At 36.7% G+C, this 16,226-nt stretch overlaps 1 protein-coding gene across 2 annotated transcripts in view; it reads right to left on the bottom strand.

Moving 5' to 3' along the window:
• Nucleotides 1-16,226, bottom strand: part of mboat2a (membrane bound O-acyltransferase domain containing 2a) — a 58,230-nt gene that overhangs the window by 36,117 nt on the left and 5,887 nt on the right. For both annotated transcript variants that reach the window (XM_026285853.1, XM_026285854.1), the window contains exon 2: nt 1,509-1,654. In XM_026285853.1, the coding sequence (XP_026141638.1) occupies nt 1,509-1,654 (146 nt within the window). The remainder of the gene's footprint in view (nt 1-1,508; nt 1,655-16,226) is intronic.

The raw sequence follows: 16,226 nt of genomic DNA on the forward strand, positions 1-16,226 counted from the left end.
ACTGAATTGCTCATTTACATGGTGTCTACACTCAGTGAACTGAATAGAGGTATTCTAACTGTCATGCTGCCAGTGCGTATCTGGCTTTACATTTTCTATATTGCAAAAGAGTGACATGACATCAGTCAATCCAAAATAACTCATTTGTGTGCACTTACAATATCATGCAATATTCAGCCGCTGCAAAAATGCATGCTGCAAACAGATAATTGCCAAAAAGGAGTAGATCTTATACACAGAAGTCTGTAATCAACACTATCCAATAGGAGAATGATGTGGGGGGACTAAATTTCATCCATCTGGAATTGTTTGGATTGTCAAATTGATATATTACACATTTGTTTGCACTGCCTATGTGATGCCAAAAAGGAAAGATGTTTGTGGGGTGGAGCAAGCTATTGCATTTTGATGAGAGATTATGAAGCTTTTTTTCTTTCCAAAAACATGCGCTGATGAATCCCACACGGTAAAACCAGGAAGACACATTTTGAAAGTAAATGAGCCCAGTTTGGATTTGATGTTGACCGAGAGCAAACAAATGTGTCGGTGAAGTCTCTGCTGGACAGAGAGAAAGGCAAACACTCTGAGTATGTGATGATAGCAAATGACATTAGAAAAGCTCACAGGCTGCCACACAAATACAGCAGACATCTGTGAGACACACAATATTCGTTACATGAATTTGGTAGTTATAGATGATATTTCCCTCACAGAAAGGCAGTATTACAGTAAATGCATTCAAGATAAATAACTCTTAGTTTCCACTATGTCTTGGGCAATGTCACTGTTTAGAGGTCTTGCTTCTTGCCGTCACTTTTATTGCATAATGACTTCCTGTGTGATTAGACTGGACTGACTTCTGTTTAAATAGCTGTAACAGACCGCTCCGTATGTTTAGAGGTTTTTTCAGAAAGTGTCAGCTTAACCATGACTCCCACTGATACAATTTATCACATTTTGACCAAAAAAAAAAAACATTGTGTGATGTAGTTATGAAATTTCGTCTGATTTTATTTTATTTGGAAATGTTGAAACGCATACAGAGGTGGAAAAGCTGGTGAAAACTTCTGGTGAAAGTGTTTTTACTTTAATATAAAATGTGACATTGCAAATATATTTTATCAGTGCAAAAACATAAAAAAGTGGAAATTTAATACGATTTTAAAAGCAATTGCTTTTGCTTATGTCCTACATTATCCGCTGGAACGCCACTTTTTCGTAAACGCGCATATGACAGTTAGCGGAAGCTAGATATTAAATATTGATATCTGTCTTACACAAATGCATCGATTGACTTAAGAGGGCCTTTATTATAAGCAGCAGGTAAGTATCAATAAATATATTCTTACAAACAGTTTCCACAGCTGCGGAGGAGAATCTGGTCTTCTGCCAGCACTCCACAGCCTTATCATAAATTAAAAGGCTCGCTAACCGGCTATCAATGACCCTGCTATGGATCAATAAGGAAGACCTGAGATATGTGAGGGATGAAGCGGACAAGCACTCACCAGCCAAAGCAGAAGAGGGCCAAATAGAAGCCCAGCAGGGTGGCGACTACATGCCGGATGAAGGGACTTGTCTTGCTAGGGTGCAGGTAGAGTCTGAACCAGAAGGCCGTGACCAGGGCGAAGAGCTGGCATACCACAAAGTTCACCTAATGAGAGAGACAGCAGGTTCATTTTACACGGATCAAGAGGAAAGGTCAACAATTAGTTCAACTCAACTTAAGAACCAAATAAAACAGAACGGTTCAAAATCAAAACGAATCTCCATGTAATCTTCAGATGTAAGTCTTCCAGTACATCAGGATTAAGGCTTTAATACTAAATGTAAACGGCTGACGTTAACACAAAATAACGGCATTTTGCGATGAGGATAAAGTAGAGGATGAGGAGGGAAAATTGACTGCCATTCAAAAGTTGCTGTTTGTACTGTGATTAAATTCATTTTTATAAACTATGTAACGTAAAAGCACTTTTGCAATCCCATGTGAATCCCCCTCTCAGCATTTGCGAGGCACGGTTTCTATTGAAATAAATGGTTTCAAAGAATTCTCTGATGCTACAGAAACTTGTATGCATTTGGGTGTTATCACATCAAACTTCAGTAAGGCATCACAAAGGATGACAAATACAGGAACTAACCAGGTCGTGCATGCCCAACCACCTTGTGAAACAAATTCAAAATGATAAGAACAGAGGCTTGTGCTCACGAACCCATGAAGTGTTTTATTTTACTTGACATCAGTGATTACTCTACAAAGTCATGTCTGGACCAGAACGTTACAGTCTAATCTGATAAAGTATGTACAGTAGGCTGCTGTGTTGAATCATAGTCTCTATGATAGCCCTTTATTTTCCAGAACATTTTACTTACATAAGATTTGACATGCCACAGCGCTCTCTGACATCCTTTGACAGCTCTTTGGTCTTGCCCATGGTGGTGGGAGAGGTTGAAATGGAAATAGCTTGTGTGGACAGGTGTTTTATACACCTAACAAGCTGACATTAGGAGTAACGTCTTAAAGTAACAGGACTAATCTGTGATCCACGTGTGCACATAACCAGTCTGTGGGAGCCAGAAATCTTGCTGGTTGGTAGGGGATCAAATACTTATTTCACTCACTGAAATGCAAATCAATTTCTAACCTTTACATGATGTGTTTTTGTTTTTCTAGAAATTACAGACCCTTAATTTTTTTTTCTTTGTGGGCAAACTTAAAATCAGCAATATAAAATCAAAATATTTCCCCCAGTGTACACTTATTTAATTTTTGACTTAAATACGGTGGCCCAGTAGTACACAACACATTGGACTGATTCTGTTGTGTTGTGCTAATTTCGCTGTTGTGGCATGTTTCTGTTGTGTTGCAACTTATTTCCATTGTGTTGTGGAGATTTTTTTTTTTTTTTTGTGGTATTTTTCCGCCTTGTTTCTGGTGTGTTTTGCTAATTTCATTGTTTTGACTTGCTTTCATTCTATTGTGGCTTGTTTCCGTTGTGTTGTGAAGATTTCGTTGTGTTGTGCACCACTGGGTCACCGTACATTATTGTAGTGTTTTTATGCAGGTAAAAACAAAAAGTTTCCTGTTTGGGCAAATAATAACTCAAAGAGATTTGAAGCCTCGAAATGGGAGTTCAATACAAATGCATTGCACACTATTGTACATTTTTTGCACACACAATCATTTTCTGAATGTAGGTCAAACAGGTATTGCAGAAAATGTTCATAGTGTGCAAATATATATACTGCAAAAATAGCATGAGTAGTATGGTATGCTTTTTGGAAATACCCTTAGCTCGTAAGAAACATATTACATTTCTTCCTGGTGCTCAGTGGCCTTCTGTCTGACTCTCTCTTGAGTGTGTGTGTGTGTGTGTGTGTGTGTGACTGAGAGAGATAAAGCGCGAGTGAGGTCATCTTCATGTGCCTGCTGCCTTGCAAACGAGCTCCAGTTCAACAAAGAAACAATCAGTCATCAGCTTAAAATAACTCCGCATTCCCGACTCCGCACTGCTTTATTTCTCACTCTCCATTCATTTTATTCTAGTTTAGTTCACTCATTCGATTTTACATGACAGGGACAAAGCATGTCCATTACAATAAGCCCATCTTGACTCAAATCTATTTGAAATACAGATAGACTAGAGAAGCATTTTTTGGGATGAATCTTACCTTGCATTTTTTTGGATGAATCTTACCTTGCAGTAAGATTCATCCAAGGATGACTATACTTGCTGAAGAAAGCTATCCTTTACTATTATACTTTACTTCAGGGTGCCATCTGATGAAGTCACAGCCTGTCGAATGACTGTCAGCTTTACATATGATTTCAGAATGGCTTGTTGTTTATGTTACACTGAATGGTTTCTGATAAACCGCATTTTCGGGACAAATGTCCCCTGGTAATTTAAATACTTAAAAAAAATCAATAACAGCCTTATTTGAAAATGCCAAGACAACATATATACGTTTTAACCTGGTATTTTATTTGTTTATTTAAAAAAAGTAATGACAATTACACTGAATGATAATTTTACACTTTGGAACAGTTTTTTCACAAAAGTTATTTGCAATATGAAAGCAGATACTTTACTTGCATTTAACATGTCTTTTATTTAAAATCACTTTCGTAAATGCAATTTGATTTGGACACCAAAATGTTGACATCTCATCTTTGATGCATATGCATATACACACACACACACACACACACACACACACACACACACACACGTAAACATTTACTGTAATTAATTTACTGTAACCTAAACAGTTCAACCATTTAAATTACATATTACCCCATCTACGCTAAAAACGATCAAATGTTTTCCTTATGTGTTTTCAGTTAACAAGCTTAGCTTAGCCTTTAAATGGCAACTATCGCTGAAATGGTTATAACAAATATTTCTTTGTGCAAGAAATTTATTTGTGTATTTTTAGTGAAATAGCTGCAGCTCTGACATCTAGCTTAGCACAGCAGTGAAGAAAAGCTCTTTTGATTAGCTAGACAAGACATGATGATTTTTCAGAGATTGAAGATAGGGGATAGGACAGAGTCATGGACAACAACTAAAGCCGATCCATCATGTCTCATCCCATATTCCTAGTACAGAGTCCATCTCTATTATAAATTGTCAGAATATGTGCTGAAGAGATGACAACAGCTCTCCGCTTAGCATAGAACCTTGGGGGATGTCATTGAAACTTCAATAAAGAAGACTTTTGGTTTGTTTTCACTGCTGTATTTCTGTCATTCACCTCTCATCTCCTCTGTCCCCTTCAGATGCTTGTCACTTTCATTTTGGATCTCCCAGATTAAGATATTTTAACTGCTGGAAACGTGTCCTGCCTCGAAAAAGAAACATTGCTCATCTCCTTAACATTACAGGCGGCTATACTGTACAGAGGCAGCCATTGTTTCTCATTCAGCATAAGCAGGTCAACAGTGGGCCATAAACAATAGCTCACTGGCTTCTTCTTTGTATCCCCCACGCTTTCTGTATCACAGGAAGCATTGTTATTGGCAGGATTAATCTGATGTGCACACACGCACAACTGTAAGTGGTCAGACAGATTTATGGAGATGATGACCCTGTGCCATTTTTCTATTGTTATATCTCTAAGAGCTGTTTCAGGAGTGACCTGACATCGACCGGCCCTTGTGGTCGCTTTAGAGCCATTAAAAAGAACCACAGAATTACACTCAATTAATCTGGGACATTAAACCCTAATTAAACATGACCTATCAAGATTCACAAGATTCTCCGTTTAAAAACAGAGCAGCAAACGAGCATTATACACATCACCTCAAAGCAATACATCATGTTTACCACATTTTCATCTGTTTTCACTCCTAATTAAAAAGTTTTATACACACACACACACACACTTTATTTTAAAGTCCAATTCTTGCTATTAACAAACCATTAACTTTAACCTTTGCTTCAATAAACTCCTAATTTGTTGCCCATTAATTTTTCATTTGGTCAGTGTTAAGTTTGGGTATTGGGTATGATTGGGATGTAGAATATGGTCATGCAGAATATGTGCTTTATAAGTACTAATAAACAGTCAATATGTTAATCATAGGCATGCTAATTAGCAACTAGTTAATAGTGAGAATTGGCCCCTATAATAAAGTCAAGTGTTAGCCTTTTTTATAAACATCTAGACCACGCAAATAGGCTACACTTGGCACTTCTGATTACCAGTCTGAATAGCAGTAAGAGTCTCAGCATTAAGGACACAGAGACAGCGATGACAGATTTTGTTCCCCTGTGGCTCTAAACCATCTCTCTTTGCAGCCAGCCATCTGGCTTAGTTTCCACAGACACCTCCAGCCATTCAGCTGAGAGAGAAATATATGAGGAAAGGGACATTTGGGAAGAAGGAGAAACAGGGAATGACTGATCAGTAAAATGTATCAGTAAAATGTATACTAAATGGTAAACCAGCCTTTTATATTTGAGGGGAAATGTGTACTAACATGTAGAACAAGTACTATGAACACACTGAACTAAAGCTCAAAAAGTGGTTTCTAAATGTAACACCATTAGTTAGCTGGGTAATCAAACAGGAAATGTCAGCAAACCTGGGGTGTGCGATATGATGATTTTTGATCGTGGATGATAAAAATGTCTCTACGATCTGCTTTTGAAGAAATATCGTAGTATCGTGCTAAAGCGAACATTCTATCAGCTGCAGTTCTGGTGCCTTCATCATATAATGTACAACGACACATGCATTCACAGCAGTGTTAACTCAACACTAGAGTTATTCTCTCATTATTTGCATGTGCTTTTAAATGTTTCATTCGCGCACTGGTCTGACCTGTGCTTTTTCTGAGCGCTTTCACCCGAAGCGTGTGCGCGAATGCATGTCAAACAACTTATTATTGTTAAATGCAGGCCAAAATCATCACAGTTAAAAGAACCAAAGACTTAAACTACTTCAGTCTGTGTGGACTGAAATTTTTTAATAAACGAGTTTCACAATTTGAGTTGAATTACTGAAATGAACTTTTCCACGACATTGTAATTTATTGAGATGCACCTGTATGAGCTTTTTAATGGTATAGTGTATAATGTTACAGTAATGGATGTAATCAAAGCAGTTCCGCTCATGAACGCTACTTTATCAGATAAAATGAAAATGCCACCAAAACTTTTCTGAAGACAGTCTAATCCCTTCAGAGATACATTCATATAAAACACCCGTGCGGTGTTCTCATTTTGAAACGTGCAGTGCTCATGTTTATTCAACGTTCGTTATTTAAGTCAAATGCTACAAATAAATCAATGTATGGGAAACACTGGTAATGTATATCGAAATATCGGAAATGTGTTTAAAAATCATATCACCGGTTTTGAAAAAATATATTGCGATACATATTGTTATCGAATTATTGTCCAGACCTAATCTGTATTTTTACAAAGTTTATCTATATTCCTTGAAATATGAACAGCATTAGTGTGTACTATAAACCTCCTGGTAGCCTTGTAGCTAACACCAACAATCAATTTACAAAACAGAAGGAAGACAAATAGAGTTCCGGGGAGGCATGACCAGAATAGTGTTTTTTATAAAGTGCCTCTGGCACTCTGGTGTAGGGCTAACCAGCTCAACCAGATCCCCAAAATAGGCATGGTGGTCTACCAGCTCTAGCTACACCAAGATGAATCGACCTTGCTCCCAACAACCGATTAACCTCTTTAAACCAACTTGAATGGTTATAGTTCAATTTTCCACTTTCATTGACAAATCAAACACCAGCTAATGTTTGAATAGGAGACATAAAGATTTGACATTAGAATCAATATTTTGATTGGCATTCAATTTCCTTAGCCTTTAGCGGTAGGCTAAAAAGCTTGACAAACCTTTTATACAGACTTTTATTGAAGAGTCTCCATTATCCTGTCATACCTGCTTCATACTTGATACAACAGACCAATTTTGGTTTGCAAGTTATTAAATAAGGCGTAGGCTGACTAAAGTCCATTCCCCATTTATGTGATGGCCCTTAAACTAAAGGCTTAAAATAGCCAATTCCAATGGGTAAAACAAATTCCTACAAATGGCACTCTAGATCAATCAGAGCATCAAATAGGAGCACATTTTTGGCGTACTAGAGACATGCATCCAAATGTAATAATACACTAATTCATTGTAGCAGTTAGTTAACAAGCTTTAAAACAGATAAACTCAAAATATAGGCTACAGGGAACATGTGTAAATAATCTATAAGTGAGTTTGTTGCATGGGCATCGAATCATAAAAAGTGTGTCACAACCAATAAAACAGGCTGCATGATGATTCAGATATCAGATTTGACCAATAGATTCAAGCCTGGGTACAAGAGTCCCAGGAAAAAAAAGGAATATTGCACAAAGAGGCTCACTTTCATAATTCATGGAAATGAAATATATTACTGGTAGCATACAAACAGAGGTTAGGCACACATTTGAGCTCTTCGGTTAAAAAGGAAGACGCACACAATCACTTCAAAGCACTCAAACGGTAATCAATATCATTGCAATAAACGATACTAAACCTAGAGCAATTAAGCTATCTGTGGCACTGCCAGTCAGGTTTAACGGTGACAAAGAGCCTTGGCAGAGATTCCTGGCAAAGACGAAAGAAATGCAAGACACTGATTCTTCCTCTGTTTTCCCGAGAGCTCTGAACTTCATTGCACAGAATCACCAAAAAATACATGCTCTATGCAGACAATTTTAGGTTGCAAAAAAAAGAAAGTAAATACGAGTGGGACTTTTTACATATTTTTATTATATATATATATATACATATATATATATATATATATATATATATATATATATATATATATATATATATATATATATATATATATATATATATATATATATATATATATATATATATATAAATTTAATTAACCATAAAATAAGAAGCAGACAAATAAGTAATGTAGAACATTATGAGCAAATCATCATTGAATTACCATAGTATATCCAAAAACCATTGCAATACCATGGTACTTTTTTTGGTACAGGGTTTCTGAACTAATGTACTAGCTACTTTTGAACAGAATTAACAAACACAACCTGCAGAGAGAAAGAGAGAGAAAAAAAAACATTACCAAACTAAAAATTCAAAAGTGCAGCATGGCCAAACAAATTCAATTAGTCTTGGTCTTTTTTTCTCTTTTGAGGCCTTGACAATATACACACAAAAATAGAAAGAAAGTCCCTGGGACATGATGCCCAGCACGTCCACACTTTAAAACAAATGTCTTCTATTCGCTGAGCTACTCTTTTGAACTGATTAAATGTTTCACCCTACAGCAAAACTGTCTCAAATGTGCTTATGTTTTATGATAGCGCAGCTGCTCCATTAACAAAGCAGGGGGTAAACAAGACTTGTTCCATCTGACTACGTCACTGCTTCTCTTGGGCCTCACGATTTGGTATCCAAGCAACCGACTGCTCAACAGAGCGCAGCATCGCCAAAGTGAGGCAGATCGGCTCTGAGGAGGGACATTAAACTCCTCTGACAGCTCCTGAGGCACTGTGGTGGAACGCTGTTCTTTCGAGACCGCCAGTAACAGCTCCGAGTCTGACACATTTCTACACAGATCTCAATCTCCTGTCACCCTCACAGGAACTACAGGGCCCAGTTATGGAGCAAGTAACCAGTCCTGTGGCTGGTTGCATAAACTACTCACAAGTTATTCATAAAAAAAAAAAAAATTCTGCAAGACTAATTATAATTTTTTTTTTAAATGATATAAAAACATATACTGGTCTAATCTGAATCCAAAAAGTCTAAACATATTGAGGCCCTGGATTCCCAAACCGTATGTCTATGATGATGCCCACACTACAGGACACTTTATCGCTTTCTCATAGACTTGCATACAGGTTCCTGCACAGTTGCGTCATGTTATAGTAGACATCATATATAGGAAGATAGGTAATGAGGAACAGAACTGTTCCAGACACACTCTGTCTTAAGTCAGAGAGTTTATTCACAGTGCATCAATGATATTCTGCATCAGCAAACACAGATATTCAATAAACCATAATCATACACACATAATTACAGTATAAAAGATATGGATGCAAGACAGATTTAAATATGGAATTTATGACGCATATGCAATCTGACCACTTAACTGATTTCAAAACTGATGACGAATAAAAAGTGTATAATTAGAAAAGTCTCAAATGCAAGCTTTATTGTATTTATTTATTTATTTTGCTTGTTTTTATTAATTCGTTGCTTTTTTTCTGTTTTGTGAAAGGTGGCAACCAGTGTTAAAATGCAACATCACCCTCTACTATGTTGGAGGGTCTAAACAGCTAGTTACTGTTGCTAGATTTATTTAAAATTTCATTAAGTGTGTAGTATTAACAGATCTATTTTTATTATAAATTGCATATTGTTAATTAGCACTAGAGTGCTGCAGAATTAATGGTCTCAAAAATGTTTCAGAAGTTAAACTTCTCTTAATATGATGCTCATGATGTGTAAAAACAGCAATAAATGACCTCCATCTGCCAAGTAGACAATTCAAGTGAGCAGCTGGAATGTGAGAATCATCACATCAACAGCCTTCAATATATCAATGTGCTTTATTATTCGTGAAACAATGAATAATACAATGCTAAAAGACTATGTGGTTAAAAGACACATTGCCAATATACCATGCGCCACTAATTAAAGAACTTTGAGAAAAATTGGAATAAAGTTAAAGGTAAGTTTTTACGTAGAAATCTGCTTCAAGGAACAAGCCTGTCAAGTCAGTCAAACTTGCATGTGGTACCTGTCATTCCCATGGGAATCTACTGTGTACTTCATTTCGCACCTGTGTGAGTCTCCAATACCTCCAATGCACATATAGCAGCCTGCCAGCAGACGCCCACTCATCTCTGCTCCTGGGCTGTATGTATTTCTTCCGTATTCACTGATTCGCTTGGCAATCAATCTCTAAAATAGGTCCCAGCAAGGCAGCAAATCCAACCTCGCACTTGCAGGCAAAGATAAGAGACTAGTGTGCCAGAAGTGTTCCCAAGATAAGCCACGTTTCCTCCAGAGCTTCATTCAAGCTAACCTCCAAGAGACAAGTTCAGTATCATTCATGCTATTTTCCATATTCATTTCTATTCAGTCCTCAAATTTACGATTTATAGTCACTCATGTTTGCTTTATTGAAACAAAGCAAGGTGTTCATGCTAATTTAATGACATGTGGCACATGAATTAAACATGAACGTCCCCATCTAAAACCCTTTATGTTTATTTTTTTCCTTTCTCAATGAGGAAAGTTGATGCCAAGTAGTAAACTTGTCCAATTTTATGACATTCTATAAATATGCTTTCTTGTCCTTGGAAGCTATCATACTTGGAAGCCACCAAGGTTTGCTATGCTAGGAAACAAAAAAGGAAAGCCTACTCCCTTTTTATTTCTAGCCAAGTCTAAAGGATTGTTTTTACAGCTACATTGAACACTGTTTGGAAACATTTATTCAAGTTCAGAAGAACATAGTCATATTTCAGTTTCTGATGGCACATCTTAATTTCAATCTCCCAAATGTAACATTTCAATTATTTTCACAACTTCCCATAATCTTTGAAGTAAATGTTGATTAACTCCCAATTACATCAGAAAAATATTGGTACTTTTATCCTTGGATCACTTGGTAAGGGCCAAATAAGACAGAAGCATGTTGCCTTCTAAAATTCATCCACAGAGAGAGAGAGACTGAGAAGAAAGCAGCAGAGGCGGCCTGTCTGCTCCAGTTGAACATCAAACGTGGCTTTTCCAGCCAGCCTTCGCCTGAACATCCGTTAAGAAGAGAAAGAGAGACTTTAAACAATACCCGGATAACATACTGAATCATTAACCAGTGGACACTTTGATTTCTTATGAGGCCATGGGAGCTGAGAAGTCAGAGTCAAAAAGCTGAACAAACAAAAATTACGTACAAAGGAAGTTTCTTGTGGTCACACCACGTGTGTTGATAACAACCAAATTCCCTCAGGCTGTATGTCTAGGAATGTACTTCCACAACTAGCCTACTAATTCTTCCAGAACACTTCCTCAACCATCATCACATGCTTTGTATACTAGGAAACTACATGAAACCAGAGAGAGAGAGAGGGTGAGCACATGAGCTAGTCGCAATTTCCAGTGGCATCTTTTGATTGTTTTTCTGAGGAACTTTTACTACACACTCTAACAAACAAGCACATTTCAAATCCCCAAAAAGCAGCACAATGAAAGCCTAAAAAATTGAACTAGAAATAACAAAAGAAAACCATGGAAAAGCTTAAGGGAAGCACAAGGAAGGATCATGTGACACCGAAGACTAGAGCAATGGTTGATGAAATTGATTTCGCAATCACAGGAATAAATTTCATTTAAAACTACAATAAAGTGGTATAATATTTCACAATATTACAGTTTTTCCTGTATTTCGATTAAGAATTAAGCATCCCAAATGCACATGCTGTGCAGTCCTTTGTCCTCCTGTATATAAACCTGTAGCTGCAGAATAGCATAAAGCAACATCTCCTGCTTTCAAACACTTCACCACAAACAAAAGACTCCTGTCAACGGCAGCATGCTTCGGCTACATCCTTTTATGTTCATCCAATGATCACAGCTTCCTTGGTCAGCTAAAAATAAACCACCATTCAAGCCTGGCCTGGCCTGCATGACAAATGTCTGATATTCACCCCACCTCAAACAGAATACATAGCTAGCCAATACAAAAAAAATCTCAACCTCACTTGTGGAGGCCACTCTCTAGAAAAAAAGTAAACAATTTAAAGGACTAAAATAAAATTTAATGATAAATTACATGCCATCCAAGATGTTAATGTCTTTCTTTCTTCTGTTGAAAAGAAATTAAAGTTTTTGAGGAGAATTCCTGGATTTTTCTCCATATAGTGGACTTCAACGGGGATCAATGGGTTGAAGGTCCAAATTGAAGGTTTCAGTGCAGCTTCAAAGGGCTCCAACACATCCCAGCTGAGAAATAAATGTCTTAACTAACAAAACTATTGATGATAAAAAAAAAAATAAAAAAAAAAAAGCTTTTTGTAATATCCAAACCGTAAACGTATAAGTGAAGTTGTGGATGCGTATTGCACAGCTAGTGCAAGACAAACATTTGTTGTTAAAAAGTATATATATATTTTTTTTTTTTAAATTACAGATTGTTTGGCTAGATAATACCCTTATTCCTAGACTAAGACACAAGTCTCCATGCGTGTACTTTCAGCAGTTGGACATGAACCAAGCTTTACCATCTTATAATGAGCCTGCAAATGGAAAAGGGCTAAACAAAATGTGTTACCGCTAAATCAGACCATGCATTCTGAAAGGGGCACTCTGACAATCCCACCTTACAAGCTGTAATGACTAACAATCAGTTTCTGAAAGTTCTGGTTGCTAGGATACATGGCTGCCACAGAGGCTGGAAATGAGACTGACAGTAAGTCATGGAGAAAGAAAAGCGACTGATCAATTTCCTTTTCATATCAGCAATGAGTCATGACACGCACCAGTGCAAAATAACATCACACCTGAGCATTGTTAGCAACAGATGCCACCTGGAAGAAGCCAAGAGATGCTGTCTGGTCTTAAAGAGACAAAAAATTGCTTCAAGATGATCTGTTAGCATTGCTTTTGATTAAGGATTTAGACCAGGGTAGGGCTGCAGCAGTTGTTCAGAAGTTCGTCCATAAATTGGAACACAAAGTCCAGGCTTATTAACTAACTTGAATAAGTTACAAATTTACTAATTAAACTTGAATGATTCCCATTCATCTGTTTAGCACAAAAGAAGATATTCTTTGTTGCAAATCAGTTCGAGCGAACACACAAAACCTGATTAATATTCATGAATCCAGCAGCTCAGCTCAACTGCTCCTTAGTAATGCTTAGTGTGTTTTATAGTTCTTATTATTAGAAATTGTATCATTATTATCCTATCAGTATTTTTGTTCATTTTTTTCCAATTTTTTTTTTGTCAGAAACATTGAATGACAAGTTAAAATGTTCAGTTAAAATTACCAATATGCATTCAAACATGGTTTTCAAATTTTATCTAATTACTTAAGTTATATTAAATAATACTTGATTATTATAAAGCTTGACTGACTGATGTTAAATGTTAAAAAACTGACTGATTTTAGTTTACTCGCCAGACTTGCCAAGTTGTCCGTAGAGGGTTGACTATGGAAGTCAATGGTTTGTTGTATGCATGTTATAACTTAGTGCTAATTTACATCGCAACTGTGATTATGCAGCTACTAACACATCTGTTTCTTCAATACTTTGATGGTTTGGTCTAAAAACACATAAATTACCAAACATCAGCCACTGTGTCGCCAAAAGATTCTGTCTATATTAAACTACAGTTTTGAGATTCTTTGGATAAACTAAAAAAATAAAAAAGGTTTGTACTGATCCAGAGAAATGTTATCATTACGAGGGCTTGCAAAATGTTAAATACTTAATACTTAAATGTAAAACATATAACTATTACGGTCTTAATAGAAGGCACGTCAGCTTCTTTCACACTTACATCTCTGGGTGTTTGCTGCATAAAAACATTGGTCGATATTCTCATTGATCTAAACATAAACAGCTGAAAGGCTGATTGTAAATGCAAATGAATTCTCTGCCACTAGTTGGTGCTTTTGAAAAGGCTCAAATATAGCAGTTTTCCTGGTAACAGCTGTGCACAAAGTAGCACTGCGCTCATAAATGCTACTTTCTAAAGCAAGATAATAAGAAGATGCCATTGAAACTTCTCTTAAGAAATTCGGTTTCATTTCAGAGATTCATTAATAAAAAAAACTCTTGCACTGGATTTTGACTTTTAAATGTGCAGCGCTCATAGGTTATTTGTTCAGGGAAATTATAGACTTTTGAAGATTAATCAAGCTATAAATCGCAATTCTTCTTTCCGTCCCCAAATGTAAGACTTCTTGGAATTATAATTAAGACTTTTATGGCCTTAAATGTGATACAACTCAACTCAAGACTTTTTAAGGGAACCCTGTTTTTAAGATAGCCCAATGGGCAGGGCAGTGATACATTTTGGTAGCCCGACTGGAAGACATAATAGACCTGGTACATTGGGCTATCTATTTTGCGAGCCTGATTCCTAAACAAGTGTTTTAGAAAGCAAGCAAACAGGCCCTACAAGACAATGATACAATTAGGGTTATTTCCAGCTCCAAAAAGTTACTGCTGATTGTCTCCCATTGATAAGGCAAGAACTCTTCAAGTGCATCTTTTTGGCCTGTGCTCAGTGGCCGTAATGAGTAAGATGCAGTCATTACTCATAAGACCAGAAACTTGAGAACTCTAAACATCATCAAAACATTCCTGCTCTTGTTGAGCAAGCAGAATCATTGTCTTTGGCCACTCTGGGCGATGTCACTGAAGGTCACTGTGAAGTTATTTAGGATAGCTATTTCTGTAAGCACTGCTTGAGTCTTACTTTAACATGTAAAATAAAAAATTTAAATGTTTAAAGAAAGTCATACAGGTTTGGAATAACTGTACTGTAAACTGTACTGTAATTGTAAATCCTGAACTGGCACGCTATGGCAAGATGCAAGAGCCATATTTACCTCCCTATTATATAAGGTGTCATATGTGACCCTGGACCACAAAACCTTAAGTATTAAGTGTCAAATGTTTTTGAAGTTAAGATTTAGCAATGCATATTACTAATCAAAAATGAAGTTTTGATATATTGATAGCAGGAAATGTACTAAATATCTTCATGTAACATGATCTTTACTTAATATCCTCATGATTTTTGGCATAAAAGAAAAATCATTTTGACCCATACAGTGTTTTATTTGGCTATTGCTACAAATATACCCCAAAGAATTAAGACTGGTTTTGGTCTCTCTCTTAATGGATGATTTCAGTGACAGTCCTAGAAGACACAAATATGAGGGAGCCAGAAACAGCCAGGTTCAAAACTTGGTAAAAGTTCTACATCCTCACCACATCAGAGAAATTATATCACACACACATGATAAATTCCTCACAGGTATTGAGATTAATTGGTAAGAACCTGTTCTATTAAACACACACACTGAATTCCCTCTTTTTTTATTTTTGATGTACAATTACAGTATTTAAATGATTACTATTTTGAATTCATTCTGCTTTCAGTTTTGTCAAAAGTTATTTTAATTTCAGTTTGAATCATTTTAGCACTTAAACTTTTTTTTAGATATACTTCAACCAATCCAATCCACTGTTAAAAAACCCCAACTGCATTATGACCAAGCTGAACTTTACCACATTAACGACAAAAAAAGGAAGTACAACACTTTAGCACAATACTCCCAGAAGCAGACCTCAAGCAGAGACAACTGGTCCCAAGAGAGTGCACATTTAGAGAGATAGAGGGGGGGCATATACCTCCTCTGAGAAATCAGGGCTGTGCCTCATGCTCCTGCTGGTCTCATGGGGCGAGCGACAAGAGACCTGTGTGCTTCCTTATTATAAACCGCTACAAAAACATATGCCCCTGCCTTTCAACAGGTAGTGAGGGGAGAAACCAGTGAGTCTTGACCCAGGAGCTCAATGCTTTGACGTACCCCTGCTATTTCTTCCTTCCCAAAAACACATCTTTCTATGTAAATTAGGATTATTTAGTCACCTTATTCACAAAACTTTTTTGACAAGTCTGTGTAGTTATC

This window comes from Carassius auratus, chromosome 17 (assembly GCF_003368295.1).
Source record: "Carassius auratus strain Wakin chromosome 17, ASM336829v1, whole genome shotgun sequence".
In the NCBI taxonomy this organism is placed as follows: domain Eukaryota; kingdom Metazoa; phylum Chordata; class Actinopteri; order Cypriniformes; family Cyprinidae; genus Carassius; species Carassius auratus.